The sequence below is a fragment of the Littorina saxatilis genome, linkage group LG9 (assembly GCF_037325665.1).
Source record: "Littorina saxatilis isolate snail1 linkage group LG9, US_GU_Lsax_2.0, whole genome shotgun sequence".
NCBI lineage: Eukaryota > Metazoa > Mollusca > Gastropoda > Littorinimorpha > Littorinidae > Littorina > Littorina saxatilis.
The window spans coordinates 1,222,431-1,240,618 of NC_090253.1; the positions used below are offsets into that span (position 1 = coordinate 1,222,431).

Here is an 18,188-nt window from a genome sequence, read left to right on the forward strand (position 1 = left end):
AGTTTATGGGGTAGATCAGTCAGTTTAATGAGTAAATCACTCAGTTTATCTGGACAGTACTACATCAGTCAGTTTATGGGGTAGATCAGTCAGTTTATGGGGTAGATCAGTAAGTTTACCGGGTAGATCAGTCAGTTTATGGGGTAGATCAGTCAGTTTACAGGGTAGATCAGTCAGTTTATTGGGTAGATCAGTCAGTTTACAGGGTAGATCAGTCAGTTTATTGGGTAGATCAGTCAGTTTATTGGGTAGATCAGTCAGTTTACTGGGTAGATCAGTCAGTTTACCAAGTAAATCCGTCAACAACTCATTAAATCAATCAGTTTAACGGGTAGAAGTTCAAATCAGTTTTATTTGTAGATCAGTCAGCTAGTTTTGGGCAGATCAGCCTGAGTTTACCAGGTATACATTTATATTAGTCAGTTTAGTCTCGTATGTAGAACCAATATAACTGTCTCAATCAGTGTCAAATGTCAAATTTTGATGCAAAATACAAATATCATATCTTGTTAGCGTGCCTGCTTGATCAGTCATACCGGTTAGATGAGTCGGTTTAGTCTTGAAGAATGACTACTGTCTCTATCTGTGTGAACTGTCATAGCTTGGTCAGAAATACAAATGCAAATCCCGATTATTATGATGTGTTTAGCGTGCCTGCTTGACAGAGAGTGTGTTGATTTCAGACAAACATCGAAATAGACTGGGACCCCCAGTCATCAGCAGAGTACACGTGTGACAGTGACACGCTCAGCCCAGTGAGTACTCTTTGCACATCTCTTGTACAGTACAGTGGTACCTCCCTTTACAGTGGTACCTCCCTATACAATGGTACCTCTCTTTACGACCCCTCTCTTTTACGGGTCCCTCAATATTACGACCGACTTTTCTCTGACGGATTTTTTTCCTTCTTTGTCTTAGTATTTCTCACCTCCATATTACGTCCCCCTCTCTTAATACGACATACGACCGTCCATACGTGGACTTAAAACGACTTTTTCCAAAATATCACGGGTTTGGTTTACTCTAACTTATATCTCCAGTCGAGTGAGTAAGCGATACGGACACAAACACGTGCTGAAATCCTGTCCGTGTAGAAGATCACTTCGGCACGCAAACGGCTGAAGCCATGATGTTTTGTTTCTATTTTAGTTCATTACTTTATTTTGAATAGATAAAGGTCATTCGCTAGATGTCTGCTCATTTTGCAAAGAACTGTGCAGGAACTCCTACCTTTTAAACATGCAAAGTTACAGAAACGTTATGAAAGTAATCCGAACATCGAACCAAAACCAAAAGTTGTGGTGACGTCATGAAATTTTGCGATGTACGTATGCAAAGGGCGTGTAAACATTTTTGGTCTAGCTAACAATGGCGGCCGACGAACATGGGTTTTGAAATCTGGAACTGTTCTTGGTTTTCCCCGATCCGTGACTGAATGACGCGATATACAACCACGCGCGTTTGAATCAATAAATTCTCCTCAGAATCCCGTCAGTGAAGTTTGAAGGTGAGCAGTGGAGTGTCCTAACTTACTCAACTCTGTGGACAGTCCGCGTAGTGCAGTTGTCCCTTGAATGAGCGAATCAAGTTTCATCATGAAAACTGACACTTTTGGCTACAATTTTACATCAGTTTCAACACACTGCCGCGGTTCTTATTCGTTTTGTTACTTGTTACTTGCGTTACGGACACTTTTCTTTGTTTTTAACCAAATCGTTGCTGGGTATCGTATGACTATGATTAGTAGCTGGTATCGACATCGATGTGCATGTTTTGGGACCGCATGCTTTCGTTCGACCTCAGTTTGTTTATTTCAAACCTTAACCCACGAGTAGTTACGGGGCTTCATTAAACAAGCAAGAAAACTGTGTGGGTAATTAATTGAATAGAAAACAGGTTACCATAATCGTTTAAGGAAAGAACATTACGTTGTGGGCGGCATCAATCAAAACACCAATGTCATTCCGGATCATTGACGGACCTGGACATAGCAAAACAATCCTCCATGTTACGACCCCTCCATATAACGACCGAATTTCGGTTACATTTTCAAAGTCGTCATACAGAGTTAGTTAGTATCCAGAAGTAATTGCAGTGTTGTTCACAGGCCTCTGACTTTGGTCATTTACGCATACTTTTTTGATCTAGCGCAATTGTTCTGATTCAAGGCCGGTCGAATGTCCGATAGTTTTGACACGCAGAATGTTTTTTGACACAGTTTTTTTCTTCTGGCAAGGTCATTTTGACCTATTTGTATTTTGATTCCAGATGGAACTGACCTATTGTCCTCTGTGTCTTGGAACAACACTGGCAATGAGTTGTCAGGAGGCCATGTCTAAATTAGCAGAATGCTGTGTAGACAGAAAGTCATTTTCTTCTGGACGTGTTCTTGATCAGCGTATAGGTATCTGTGTTTGATACTTAATGCTATGATTAGGATGTTACTTTTTTGGATTTGGGTTCAAAACGCATCTTTGTGTTAAAAGTTGAAGTCTCCCCCTTTTAAGACCTTTTTGTTGGCCTCTTGTTGGCCTCTTGTTGGCCTCTTGTGGGTCTCTTGTTGACCTCTTGTTGGCCTCTTGTTGGCCTCTTGTTGACCTCTTGTTGGCCTCTTGTTAGCCTCTTGTTGGTCTCTTGTTGGTCTCTTGTTGGTCTCTTGTTGGCTTCTTGTTGGCCTCTTGTTGGTCTCTTGTTGGCCTCTTGCTGGCCTCTTGTTGGCCTCTTGTGGGCCTCTTGTTGGCCTCTTGTGGGCCTCTTGTGGGCCTCTTGTTGGTCTCTTGTTGACCTCTTGTTGGCCTCTTGTGGGCCTCTTGTGGGCCTCTTGTTGGCCTCTTGTTGACCTCTTGTTGGCCTCTTGTGGGCCTCTTGTGGGCCTCTTGTTGGCCTCTTGTTGGCCTCAAAGAGTGAACGTTTCTAAACATTTCTGAGATTGTCAGTTTTGTAGCTTGGTTTCTCTGGTGTTCAAGGTACAGTATCTACTTACAAAACTGTCATTACAGAGGTCTAGAAGCACTATGTGTAACGAAGATGTGTACCTGTACATGTAGCTATGATGTCACCCGTTCACTTACTGGAAACTTGGTATAGATTCACCACACCTGGAACTGCAACGCATAGCAGGCGATCTAATGGCAGACAGTCAGGCATTCATCTTCTGCACCATTGGCTAGCTAACATGACATGTAGAACTTAGCAAATGCGTGATGTAAAAGCTAGATTTGATTTTGTTACATGTACAGGTACATGTTCTGAAAAAAAGCCTTTTCTAGACTTCTCTATTGTTCGTTGCAGAATGTGCCTAAGATTCAGAGTTCCTGTATGGAGGAACCAGATGAGGTGAGTTATAACTTGATTAATGGATGTAAATTGATTACACAGTGGTAACTGTACAGTGTTAGACCTCTCTGATGAAAAGGAACCCCCACACATGATGAACATTGTTTTGTTTTCGCTTGTTATTTGAGTTTAACCCAATCATCCTTGAAAGGATTAAAACGACATAATAGGATTACCAGCAGGGTTATGAACAGCGAAGACAGATGTTTGTGTACCATAGCTGTTGATCATTTGAAGTTAGAAACAGTCAGTTAGAACTGATTTACAGGGAACACACATGTATTTATTTTGTGGCTGTTTTCAGGGAATTCACGTGTGTTATCCTCACGCCATCAACTACACTGACATCCCTCCCACCAGGTGAGTGTTGAATTTCTCACTGTCTCTGTCTGTCTTAGTATGTACGATCTACATTGTCGTCCCTTGTCCCATAACCTTGACTAAAGTATAGCCCTGTGTTATGAGAGACATCAGGATCAGGGACATTTAGGATGGTCTAAGGGCTGTATTTTTTATCACAGGTACCACTGTACTATACCTGCCACTCACTTAGTGCAGTGAGACAAGATTTCAATCTGCTGTTGTGATTAGAGTAAGTAGTGTTTGAAAGTGAAACCCACAACCATCCCTTAATTCATTCTCCCCTCAAGCATACACATCCTTTCTTCAGTTTCCTGTTACATCTCCTCCATACCCCATTTCACAAATCCATTCATTAGTTGTGTAGTGTCTGGTTGTGTAGTGTCTGGTTGTGTGTGGTTGTATCAGGAAATATGCTGTTGCTTTTATTTTTGCATTCCATAATTGACACTATTACTTTGGGGTATCTTACATTCTTAATAATAAAAAGTGTCCAATGAATTCAGTGTTGAAAAGTGCATGTATCAAGGAAGGAAAACAACTGCAATTGTGTAGTCCTATTAAATGCATTGAAATGTTTTGAAGCAACTATCAATCAAACTAAATTATATACATGTATTGTGGAACTCCCCTTTGTAAGAACCCCAAATTTAAGACACCTCTCATTTTAAGACTCCTCTCCTTTTAAGACTCCTCCCCTTTTAAGACACCTCCCCTTTCAAGACACCTCTCCTTTTAAGACACCTCCCCTTTTAAGACTCCTCCCCTTTTAAGACCTTACTTTCATTATCTTTTCTGTTCATAACCTCTGTAGATTTAAATGTACCTCCATTATAAGGCTCCCCCTTTGTAAGGCCTTATTTTCTCAGATCTGTGGACATCTGTCTCTATGAAACTAAGCCTTGTTATAGTAGAAGGCCACAGAGCTACATCTGTCTCTATGAAACCAAGCCTTGTTATAGTAGAAGGCCACAGAGCTACATCTGTCTCTATGAAACCAAGCCTTGTTATAGTAGAAGGCCACAGAGCTACATCTGTCTCTATGAAACCAAGCCTTGTTATAGTAGAAGGCCACAGAGCTACATCTGTCTCTATGAAACCAAGCCTTGTTATAGTAGAAGGCCACAGAGCTACATCTGTCTCTATGAAACCAAGCCTTGTTATAGTAGAGGGCCACAGAGCTAAATCTGTCTCTATGAAACTAAGCCTTGTTATAGTAGAAGGCCACAGAGCTACATCTGTCTCTATGAAACCAAGCCTTGTTATAGTAGAGGGCCACAGAGCTACATCTGTCTCTATGAAACCAAGCCTTGTTATAGTAGATGGCCACAGAGCTACATCTGTCTCTATGAAACCAAGCCTTGTTATAGTAGAGGGCCACAGAGCTACATCTGTCTCTATGAAACCAAGCCTTGTTATAGTAGAGGGCCACAGAGCTACATCTGTCTCTATGAAACCAAGCCTTGTTATAGTAGAAGGCCACAGAGCTACATCTGTCTCTATGAAACCAAGCCTTGTTATAGTAGAAGGCCACAGAGCTACATCTGTCTCTATGAAACCAAGCCTTGTTATAGTAGAAGGCCACAGAGCTACATCTGTCTCTATGAAACCAAGCCTTGTTATAGTAGAAGGCCACAGAGCTACATCTGTCTCTATGAAACCAAGCCTTGTTATAGTAGAAGGCCACAGAGCTACATCTGTCTCTATGAAACCAAGCCTTGTTTATGGTAGAAGGCCACAGAGCTACATCTGTCTCTATGAAACTAAGCCTTGTTATAGTAGAAGGCCACAGAGCTACATCTGTCTCTATGAAACCAAGCCTTGTTATAGTAGAAGGCCACAGAGCTACATCTGTCTCTATGAAACCAAGCCTTGTTATAGTAGAAGGCCACAGAGCTACATCTGTCTCTATGAAACCAAGCCTTGTTTATGGTAGAAGGCCACAGAGCTACATCTGTCTCTATGAAACCAAGCCTTGTTATAGTAGAAGGCCACAGAGCTACATCTGTCTCTATGAAACCAAGCCTTGTTATAGTAGAAGGCCACAGAGCTACATCTGTCTCTATGAAACCAAGCCTTGTTATAGTAGAAGGCCACAGAGCTACATCTGTCTCTATGAAACCAAGCCTTGTTATAGTAGAGGGCCACAGAGCTACATCTGTCTCTATGAAACTAAGCCTTGTTATAGTAGAAGGCCACAGAGCTACATCTGTCTCTATGAAACCAAGCCTTGTTATAGTAGAGGGCCACAGAGCTACATCTGTCTCTATGAAACCAAGCCTTGTTATAGTAGATGGCCACAGAGCTACATCTGTCTCTATGAAACCAAGCCTTGTTATAGTAGAGGGCCACAGAGCTACATCTGTCTCTATGAAACCAAGCCTTGTTATAGTAGAGGGCCACAGAGCTACATCTGTCTCTATGAAACCAAGCCTTGTTATAGTAGAAGGCCACAGAGCTACATCTGTCTCTATGAAACCAAGCCTTGTTATAGTAGAAGGCCACAGAGCTACATCTGTCTCTATGAAACCAAGCCTTGTTATAGTAGAAGGCCACAGAGCTACATCTGTCTCTATGAAACCAAGCCTTGTTATAGTAGAAGGCCACAGAGCTACATCTGTCTCTATGAAACCAAGCCTTGTTATAGTAGAAGGCCACAGAGAGCTACATCTGTCTCTATGAAACCAAGCCTTGTTTATGGTAGAAGGCCACAGAGCTACATCTGTCTCTATGAAACCAAGCCTTGTTATAGTAGAAGGCCACAGAGCTACATCTGTCTCTATGAAACCAAGCCTTGTTATAGTAGAAGGCCACAGAGCTACATCTGTCTCTATGAAACCAAGCCTTGTTATAGTAGAAGGCCACAGAGCTACATCTGTCTCTATGAAACCAAGCCTTGTTTATGGTAGAAGGCCACAGAGCTACATCTGTCTCTATGAAACCAAGCCTTGTTATAGCAGAAGGTCACAGAGCTACATCTGTCTCTATGAAACCAAGCTTTGTTATAGTAGAAGGCCACAGAGCTACATCTGTCTCTATGAAATCAAGCTTTGTTATAGTAGAAGGCCACAGAGCTACATCTGTCTCTATGAAACCAAGCCTTGTTATAGTAGAGGGCCACAGAGCTACATCTGTCTCTATGAAACCAAGCCTTGTTATAGTAGAAGGCCACAGAGCTACATCTGTCTCTAGCTCTATGAAACCAAGCCTTGTTATAGTAGAAGGCCACAGAGCTACATCTGCAGTGCACCGATGATGGCCTTATATTTAAAGGAGGGTTCCGCTGTATTTGCTTGTGGATTTGATTTTAACACTGGTTGTTTGCTTTGTGTTGGCAGTGGTCGTCATCGTCCCAACTGGCCTGTGTACGGAGAGTACACCTACGTTCCCCAACAGCGCTGGCTGCACAGTCTGGAGGTAGGCACACTTTTGTCATTAATTAACGCTTCGTCAGTTATGTCATTAATTAACGCTTCGTCAGTTATGTCATTAATTAACGCTTCGTCAGTTATGTCATTAATTAACGCTTCGTCAGTTATGTCATTAATTAACGCTTCGTCAGTTATGTCATTAATTAACGCTTCGTCAGTTATGTCATTAATTAACGCTTCGTCGGTTATGTTATCTTCTAAGTTCTAGAGGGATGAAGTTCCCGCACAGCTGTCTTTATTTGGTTGATAATTGTGATTTTTGTAGCAGGTGAAAGGGACCTGTTAACCTGCGATCATGAGTCACTTGACCCCTACCCTGTATTACACAATTTATAAAGAGGTAAAACAAGACAACAATACAAAATACATGCATTTAATTGTCGTACAGCCAGTGAAATATCCTGCAAAAATCAGTTTTTCTGTTTGATGTAGTACCTTTTGTGGTTAATATTTTTAGAGCTGCCAATTACCCCCCGCGGGTTAGGGGGAGTCCCATATTGGTTGGGACGAGAAAGAATTTACCCGATGCTCCCCAGCATGTCGTAAGAGGCGACTAACGGATTCTGTTTCTCCTTTTACCCTTGTTAAGTGTTTCTTGTATAGAATATAGTCAATTTTTGTAAAGATTTTAGTCAAGCAGTATGTAAGAAATGTTAAGTCCTTTGTACTGGAAACTTGCATTCTCCCAGTAAGGTACGTAATACATTGTACTACGTTGCAAGGCCCTGGAGCAAATATTTGATTAGTGCTTTTGTGAACAAGAAACAATTGACAAGTGGCTCTATCCCATCTCCCCCCTTTCCCCGTCGCGATATAACCTTCAAGGTTGAAAACGACGTTAAACACCAAATTAAGAAAGAAAGCTGCCAATTGCTATTCGATTCCCACTCCATGTTGCGGTCACAAAATGGGTAATAAAACATAGTAAAAAGTGGCAGTGCACATACTCTCTATTCTCTAATGGGTATTTTATGTTTCTGCATACTCATGAAACTTTATTTAAAATGTCTATTCTTGTGCAAGATGGCATACATGCGGATGTCGGAATACATTTTAGAAAATGCTTCACTTAAACACTATTTGCTACGCTAAAAATTCAAAAGAATTCTAAACTGCTACACTAGGCTTCACAAGGGTTGGCCGGTCTGTATTTTACAACTGTTTGAAAACTAGGAATAAATACCGGGCAACATACCGGGCAACATACCGGGCAACCGTGGATTTCTTTTACTGGGTATTGTACTATGATGCTGGGAACGCAGAAGAAGACGAAGTACCATCATGCAGTGCTGTCAGTGCTTGCTTCACGAGGGCCTCTTAAGTGTTTATGATTTTTCGTTGTGGATTTTGTGATTACAGAGATAAGTTGCAAATTGACCATGAGTCGCCGCGGTAATTATCAACATTGATTGGGTCTTTGAGAGTGAATGCTTACAATCGTTGTCCTCGGAAACACAAATCCAAAGCCGCGATGGTTCCACACATCAAACAATCAGCCTGATTGGCTTTTACTTTGACAATCCACGTTTCACATGAAAGCTCAAACCCATTCACCGCCTCGAGTTATTGCATGGGGAACATGAGATTTATTTACCAGGTGTTTGGGAATGAAAACTTGTGAAAATGATGACAAATATTTTTGTTTGGCCTTATGAATGTGTGTGTACTTGCAGCATGGAGCCATCGTGATGCTGTACCACCCGTGCGCTGACCCACAGCAGGTGGAGACCCTGAGGAACATCGTCACCGGCTGTCTGCGCAAGCACATCATCACGCCCTACAAGCTGTTGCCGGAGGAGATGCCCTTTGCACTGCTGACCTGGGGATGCAAGCTGCTGATGAGCAGTGTCACCACCTCTGTGGCCACCAACTTCATCAAGGTTAGACTGCAGTGAAGGTCACGTGTAGGGTCAGAATGTAATGTTCTGCTCATTTTAGATTTGTTGCTTACAGCAGACATGGGATTCTTCCGTAAAATTACGGAATTCCGTAAATTTTTAGGCTCCAGGGATCATTCTTGAGATTCGTGCAAATCCGCTGAGAAAATTTTGGGGTATATGTAGGTATAGACCCAAGTTTTTCGGCCGGTCCGCTGATCGCGACGCTCCATTCCATACTATTCTTGAACGGTTGGTTCATAAAACGGTCAGACTGTTGCTGGTCGATCCGTATGGGAACGCGCTCTGTGTCTTTGTCTCCCACAGTCACCGTTTCAACGTAGCTATCGGGGATTCAGTATAAGCTAAAGCATACCGTATGAGAATGATTCGGCGCCATTTTTACATCGCTTTGAGCCACTTGCCAAAATGATGAGGAAGCTAAAGCGAGACGAAACCGTTCTATCCCGGGAAATTGACCAGCAGAAGTACACTGAAGAAAAAATCTCTGGAGATTCGACTGGCTCGATGAAGTTGTATCATTGAGCTGGAAATACGAGAAAGGCCAGAAGACACAAGACGTGAAACTGAAAGTTGGCGATGCTTTTGCTAAAATCAACTTGCCGGGAAAAGCTCAGTGCACTTTGTGCAACGATGTTAATGTTATCAACTACGGTTCCAATGGAAAGACTGCCCTCAAAAGCCACTTGAAAAGCAACAAGCACCTGACTATCCTGAAAACCCAGTCGTGTAATCAGTCACTGGGGTCGTTTGGCACCGACAAGGTAAGAACATTGAAACCACACCGTCACACGCCACCACCCCCCCCCCCAGCTGTAGTCAATTGTACACTGTGTGTATACTGTGTGATATGGTAGCTGTAGTCAATTGTGATATGGTAGCTGTAGTCAATTGTACACTGTGTGTATACTGTGTGATATGGTAGCTGTAGTCAATTGTACACTGTGTGTATACTGTGTGATATGGTAGCTGTAGTCAATTGTACACTGTGTGTATACTGTGTGATATGGTAGCTGTAGTCAATTGTACACTGTGTGTATAATGTGTGATATGGTAGCTGTAGTCAATTGTACACTGTGTGTATACTGTGTGATATGGTAGCTGTAGTCAATTGTACACTGTGTGTATACTGTGTGATATGGTAGCTGTAGTCAATTGTACACTGTGTGTTACTGTGTTGTGCAGAGCCGTGCACTGCAAGCCCCAGAGGGACAAGTGGCGGGCGACGGAGAGTACAACACCTCGCTGACCGTCCCCGCACAGACTGTGTCCGACTACAAGGACAGCGTCATCTGTCCTGGTCAAGCCTCCAACACTCAGGTGGGTGGTCAAAACGCCTGTAGGCTCAGGTGTTTCTTGACCTATAAAATTTCTGTTCGAATGAAGCCCACACGCTCAGGTGAATGGTTGTTGTTCTTCTTCTGCATTAATGGACTGCAACTCCCATGTATACTCAAGTTTTTGCACAAGTGGGCTTTTACATGTATGGTCATTTCCAGCCCCCTCCCCCATTTGGCAGCCATACTCTGTTTTCAGTGGCAGCCATACTCTGTTTTCAGTGGCAGCCATGTTTTCAGTGGCAGCCATACTCTGTTTTCAGTGGCAGCCATACTCTGTCTTCAGTGGATGTGTGCTAAGTATTTTTGTGTTTCAATAACCCATTTGGCAGCCATAATCTGTCTTCAGTGGGTGTGTGCTAAATATTTTTGTGTTTCAATAACCACCGACATGGATCACAGAATCCTTTCTGTTCATACTTCACTTGGTCTTGTGCTTGCGTGTCCACAAATAGGGGGATATTAAGGCACTATAGCAGGTCTGCACATAGGGGGATATTAAGGCACTATAGCAGGTCTGCACATAGGGGGATATTAAGGCACTATAGCAGGTCTGCACATAGGGGGATATTAAGGCACTATAGCAGGTCTGCACATAGGGGGATATTAAGGCATATAGCAGGTCTGCACATAGGGGGATATTAAGGCACTATAGCAGGTCTGCACATAAGTTGACCTGGGATATTGGATAAATCTCCACCCGAATCCACCAGGCCTGACTGGTATTCGAACCCCAAACCTTCCACTCGAAAAGCCAACATCTTATCGACTAGGCCAATTCGACCAATAAGTTGAGTTGTCAAAACGTCTGTATGCCCAGGTGTGTCATGACATCTATACTGCCTGTAATGTTGGTATAACTGTATGTTACAGACTGCTGACATGGCAGGCATCTTGTCCGGTCAACACAGGGATTCAAACCCTCTCGCCAGTGAGCCAGAAAACCCCATCGTCATTCAGTCGAGGAAGCGGCGGCAGCAACTGGATGCTGAAACGGAGAAGCTTGACCGCAACGTGAAGCGACTGATTGAGGCGTACCGACGTTTGGTGTCCGTCAAATAGAGGGCTGGGGCGTCCTGTATCTTTGATTAATCATTGTCACCCCACAAGCAGTTTAGAGGATACCCCCCTCTCTCTTCCCCTTCCTCCTCGCCTTTTTAAGACTGCTACAGTGGTACCCCCCTTTTAAGACTGCTACAGTGGTACCCCCCTTTTAAGACTGCTACAGTGGTACCCCCCTTTTAAGACTGCTACAGTGGTACCCCCCTTTTAAGACTGCTACAGTGGTACCCCCCTTTTAAGACTTTCAAAATTGAAAGATCAGGTCTTAAAAAGGGGGATCTTAAAGGGGGGGGGGGGGGTCCACTGTAGCAAGTCCACTGTAGCAAGTCCACTGTAGCAAATCCACTGTAGCAAATCCACTGTAGCAAATCCACTGTAGCAAATCCACTGTAGCAAGTCCACTGTAGCAAATCCATTCTTTTAGAGGGAGTCTGAGAGGCAAATTTACGTACGTATTGAGTCTTAACAACAGACTTAGTTAGCAGAGAATGGAAAAGAGCAAGGTGTCAAACTTGATGTCTCACATGGAGGGATGGGCGTTTAAGGGAGGGACAGAGAAAGGGGGGGGAGGGGGGTAGGGGAGGGGGTATCCACCTTGGACTTGTATAACACTAGTACCTGAGGAAAACCACACTAGACACACACAGGAAACTTGTTTACAGTTGAGCTACTGGGTGATAATGTTGGTCTATCTACAGGGTTCTTTTGGGTCTTTTTCTTTTCTTTTTGTTTGTTAATGTTTCTTTTTCCTTTTTCCTTTACAATCATGAAATGAAAGACAAACTGATTAGGAAGCAAGAATCATGAATCTTCCTTCACAAGTGGACTGATTTCTCTGATAAGTGAAGGGTTGGTAGAATCAAAGTGGGCGAGAAGCATATTGGGTTTTTAATCAGTAAGCTTTGGGGACAAGTGAAAGGTAAGGGCTGCTGTGCCTAATGAGTCCATATTTTGACGGATTTCTTTACATTAAGAGCGATTTACATTGCTATTTACATTACTTGCCATCATGTGTTGGTCATTCCATTTTGTGTACAGTAAGAGTTGTTCAGTAAGAGTTGTTCACACACAAGGTGAAGTACTCGTGAGAACATCAGCCTAAAGCTTAAACGTGACAATTAACCCTTTTGTTCAGGTTTTGACCCAGTAAATTTTGCAATGTTCTGCAAACGCTGCCGTGAAATTTCATGTTTTTCAAGCAGTGGAGGATTTGTCTGTACGATGACAGTAAGGGTGTGATGTTGTTTGTGCAGAATGGTGCGGGTTGTTTTACACCATACAGTGATCTCCTTATTATGAACGTAATTATTGAGGACCATGCGCTTGTTACTTCACTTAATTGTTTTGATTCATGCATCAGGCCTGACTACTTTTATTCGGCTGTTGTCTGTCTCAGTGCAGGCATTACATCTGGAGATATTTTCAGTAATTTGATTAAGCCTTTTTTCATTTGGAATTTGATCTTGAAATTATTTTGGCGATCTTTTGTTCTTCTTATCTATTGTCTCACATCATGTGCAATGTATTATCATTTAAAAAAAACACAAATGTAAGGTTGGGGGGAGTTATACGCTCAACCTTTGTAGATTTTTCCATCACCAGCACTGCCTCTTCTTTCAGTTCCATACATTTTCTCAGTTTCCTTGTGGAGTTTCAAGCGCTATAGGGGTATGGTTTATTTATTTATTCTTGTTTTAGAGTCTATTTAAATTTACTGAATTTAAACAAAATCTGTGTTGTTTTAAGTGTTTTATTAATGCACATAAACATTGTAAAAGCATAATGTCAAAACATTCCTGATTTGAAACACAGGGCAGAAGACCCTGAATGTAGTTAATGTTACATGTATGACGTGCTGTTGTACATGTGTATTTACCACATATAGACAAAGTACAATGCACATGGCATTGATATTAGAAGCTGTATGCATCCTGTTTATTTGATGTACGTCACAGACATGACTGCACTTGCAGATTATCACACACACACACACACACACACACACACACACACACACACACACACACACACACACACACACACACACCCCACATGTTAACAGATGTGGTCTTCCTTGCACTAACAAAGACACAAAGAGTACACAAAGTGGATATATATACAGAAGTGAAGTAGGTTAGCTAGTGTGTGTTGATGCTTGGACAAATGACTGCAGCTTGCAGTCTGTAACAGTCTCCTGACGCTGCAAGATCAGTTTGGGCACAGTTCTTATACAAGTCAATCAAGCATGTCATGTCATGTCACACAAAACCACTCAACCCGAGCCATCAGTCAACAATAAAAATACAGTAACATTTTATTGTCCATTAAAATGGGTACATTGAAATGGAAATGTATCTTTGACGCAGCTAACCTGTCTGCACACGATCAATCATAAGCCACACATTTAATGCCACACATTTAATGCCACACATTTAATAACAATAATCCGGACATGCAGTGAGACAAAAAACACATAGGTTCTCATGAACAGGTTGGTCTGTTTTACAAAGCTCACCCTGTGATAGCACTTCAGATTTTTTTTTTTAACAAAATGTCATTGTTTATGCAGATTAGACTTTGAAACGGACATTGTTTTCATATCTCGGTTTTGGTTTAAATAGGAAGATGGAAGAGCTTGAGAACAAATATTTTAATCATGTATTTCATGCTTTGGATACGTCTTACTCCTAAATGTTATGTGGTGTATTTTTCAAAGCAAATCCTTGGTGAGATGGTAGCGACTCTTTGATTTATAAAGTGAGATGGTAGCGACTCTTTGATTTATAAAGTGTTAGCGTCTGTATGACTCCTGTTCTAATTTATGGAACGTGCTAGGTTACCTCAGCAGATCATGCATGATACTTTTTGTCTTTGATCGGCTCTCTTAATGGAATGTTTGACTTGATAATCACTGAACTTTCACTTTTTTGTTTTTTCCTGTGGAATTGTTTACTGCATAATGTTTACCTTTTTGGTCTGCATTGATATATCAACTATTTTGAGCTCACTTTTGATTGAGGCTTTTCTCACAGTTTGTTTTTGTTTTTGACTTATATAACAGTGTTTTTGTGAAATCAAATGAAGGCAGAATGAGAAAAGAAGCAGGAGAAGCTTTGACTTAGATGAAAGATTCTTTACTTCCATTGTCCACCATAGTGTACATCATCTTGGCTCTGTCCTGGCTTTTCTGTGGAAAAAGAACATCCCTCCACTGTGACACACACCCACACTCAACAGCCTGTGGAAAAAGAGCATCCCTCCACTGTGACACACACCCACACTCAACAGCCTGTGGAAAAAGAGCATCCCTCCACTGTGACACACACCCACACTCAACAGCCTGCATGGCTGCTTCCCGTGCAGAGTGGGAATTCCGGAATTCTTGGCTGAATTAATTTTGCAGATTGACATGGGTGTCATTTCGTAAATTAATTCAGCAAAAATATTTCATTGCGTACAGAATATGCAGCCAGGCAGTCGAGTGTGGGTAAGTGTCCAAGTGTATCAGGATGCTCTTTTCCTGTGTGAAAGCCCAGGCACACCTGTGGTGAGAATGTTGATCAAATAAGGCAGAGCGCTATTTTAAGATCAGAGAAACAAAGGGACATAAGCGGTGAGAACTTTAATCAAGGCAGAGCGCTGTTTTAAGATCAGAGAAACAAAGGGACATAAGCGGTGAGAACTTTAATCAAGGCAGAGCGCTATTTTAAGATCAGAGAAACAAAGGGACATAAGCGGTGAGAACTTTAATCAAGGCAGAGCGCTGTTTTAAGATCAGAGAAACAAAGGGACATAAGCGGTGAGAACTTTAATCAAGGCAGAGCGCTATTTTAAGATCAGAGAAACAAAGGGACATAAGCGGTGAGAACTTTAATCAAGGCAGAGCGCTGTTTTAAGATCAGAGAAACAAAGGGACATAAGCGGTGAGAACTTTAATCAAGGCAGAGCGCTATTTTAAGATCAGAGAAACAAAGGGACATAAGCGGTGAGAACTTTAATCAAGGCAGAGCGCTGTTTTAAGATCAGAGAAACAAAGGGACATAAGCGGTGAGAACTTTAATCAAGGCAGAGCGCTATTTTAAGATCAGAGAAACAAAGGGACATAAGCGGTGAGAACTTTAATCAAGGCAGAGCGCTATTTTAAGATCAGAGAAACAAAGGGACATAAGCGGTGAGAACTTTAATCAAGGCAGAGCGCTATTTGAAGATCAGAGAAACAAAGGGACATAAGCGCTTTAGATGTGCATGACATGTGCAACAAGAGTAAGTGAGAGTTATGCGGAACCAATGTCCTGGCACCTGAGAGAATAACAAGCATTGAAATGAACAAATGAGGATGACAATCGCTTGTTGATTTCAATGCTTGTTATCAATCAATCAATCAATCAATGAGTCTTATATCGCGCATATTCCGTGGGTACAGTTCTAGGCGCTCTGCAGTGATGCCGTGTGAGATGAAATTTTATACGGCCAGTAGATTGCAGCCATTTTGGCGCATATTTACCTTTCGCGGCCTATTATTCCAAGTCACACGGGTATAGGTAGACAATTATTAACTATGCCTAAGCAATTTTGCCAGGAAAGACCCTTTTGTCAATCGTGGGATCTTTTACGTGCACACCCAAAGTAGTGTACACGGGGGGAGGTTCGGACATTTGCGGTCATTTGACATGAGACTAGTTCTGCTTAACTCTCACTTACTCTTCTTCATGTCATTTGCATTTTGAGAGCTAATTATAATAATTATGTCCCTTTGTTTCTTAGATCTGTGGTGATTTACATTTTGTTATGGTATGTGTGGGAAGGCCTTGGCATCATTTAATGTTTTCAGATACAGAACACTGTTCCCGCCCCTATTGTTTTATTTTTGAACATAATAAAATCTCTATTTGGTTTATGGAACGTGTTTGTGTGTGTGGGCGTGTGTTTGTGTTTTGTTATCGTTGTTAAGAACTTTCTGAGACAGCACCCATGAACAAAACAACAAAAACAAACAACAAGTCGCGTAAGGCGAAAATACAATATTTAGTCAAGTAGCTGTCGAACTCACAGAATGAAACTGAACGCAACGCAACGCAGCAAGACCGTATACTCGTAGCATCGTCACTCCACCGCCCGTGGCAAAGGCAGTGCACGTGGAATTGACAAGAAGAGCGGGGTAGTAGTTGCGCTAAGAAAGATAGCACGCTTTTCTGTACCTCTGTTTGTTTTAACTTTCTGAGCGTGTTTTTAATCCAAACATATCATATCTATATGTTTTTGGAATCAGGAACCGACAAGGAATAAGATGAAAGTGTTTTTAAATTGATTTCGAAAAAAAAATTTTGATAATAATTTTTATATATTTAATTTTCAGAGCTTGGTTTTAATCCGAATATAACATATTTATATGTTTTTGGAATCAGCAAATGATGGAGAATAAGATAAACGTAAATTTGGATCATTTTATAAATTTTTATTTTTTTTTACAATTTTCCGATTTTTAATGACCAAAGTCATTAATTAATTTTTAAGCCACCAAGCTGAAATGCAATACCGAACCCCGGGCTTCGTCGAAGAGTACTTGACCAAAATTTCAACCAATTTGGTTGAAAAATGAGGGCGTGACAGTGCCGCCTCAACTTTCACGAAAAGCCGGATATGACGTCATAAAAGACATTTATCAAAAAACTGAAAAAAACGTTCGGGGATTTCATACCCAGGAACTCTCATGTCAAATTTCATAAAGATCGGTCCAGTAGTTTAGTCTGAATCGCTCTACACACACACACAGACAGACAGACAGACAGACGCACATACACCACGACCCTCGTTTCGATTCCCCCTCGATGTTAAAATATTTAGTCAAAACTTGACTAAATATAAAAAGATTTAAAATTACTGTCATCGCCAAAAGAATTTACAACTACATGTACATGTATTACTTAAAAATTTTTTTTTTAAAGTGATAATGATAAACAAGGAAACAAAGAAATAAACCACAAAACCAACAATACAAATGTTATGTGAAGCAGTCAATCATTGCATGCCCATTCATTGTAGTAACAGGCGCTATAACTATTACTTTAAAAAAAAAAGTGATCATAAAAAACAAGGAAACAAAGAAATTAACCACACAACAAATAATACCAATTGGATGTGAAACGCCCAATCAGTGCCCATTCATTATAGCAATTAACAGGCACAAACATGACTTGGCTACTCCACATCACAACAAGGTAATTATAAGCAATCCACTCTTTAGCTTTGTGTTTAAAGTCTAACCAGAGCTAACTGTGATCAAGGCCGGTGTGACGCTGTCATATTACGATTCTCGGCTTCGTTGATCTTGTATAAACTCCACACTGAACAAAAAAACTCTCTTCGATAATACTGATGAGCGACCTTGGGTACGTACCTTACATTCATGGGGCCAAATTTGTCCAACAAATTTTTTGTATTTAACTTTTTGGGGTAAAATCTATTAAATTTCACCACCAATTTTCTTCACATGCAAAAAACTAGAATGCTTTTCGTCCTTAAATAATTTCACTTCATTAATTTTGCCCGGAAACAACATTTCAGTCTCGAGTATAAATCGAGGGGGTAATATGACGGCAGGACCAAGATGACGGCTTCACACCAGCTGGTGTCAACAAATTGAAAGAGTGTTGAGAAGCGGATAATGGAGCACGTTACTCGTAAGCTAATATATATATATATTTTTTATATGCATACAGAAATTTTTTTTTTACAAGAAGAGAATAAATCATTGAAATAATGCT

General features: G+C 41.3%; 1 protein-coding gene and 1 long non-coding RNA gene across 5 annotated transcripts in view; both read left to right on the forward strand.

Moving 5' to 3' along the window:
• LOC138975031 (uncharacterized) overlaps positions 1-11,968 on the forward strand; it is a 30,906-nt gene extending 18,938 nt beyond the window's left edge. For all 4 annotated transcript variants that reach the window (XM_070347677.1, XM_070347679.1, XM_070347678.1 and 1 more), the window contains 7 exons: positions 684-755; positions 3,292-3,336; positions 3,641-3,696; positions 7,035-7,113; positions 8,801-9,007; positions 10,211-10,345; positions 11,236-11,968. In XM_070347677.1, coding sequence (XP_070203778.1) covers positions 684-755; positions 3,292-3,336; positions 3,641-3,696; positions 7,035-7,113; positions 8,801-9,007; positions 10,211-10,345; positions 11,236-11,424 — 783 coding nt within the window. In that variant the 3' untranslated portion in view covers positions 11,425-11,968. The remainder of the gene's footprint in view (positions 1-683; positions 756-3,291; positions 3,337-3,640; positions 3,697-7,034; positions 7,114-8,800; positions 9,008-10,210; positions 10,346-11,235) is intronic.
• LOC138975055 (uncharacterized) overlaps positions 1-18,188 on the forward strand; it is a 379,618-nt gene that overhangs the window by 43,272 nt on the left and 318,158 nt on the right. The window lies entirely within an intron of this gene.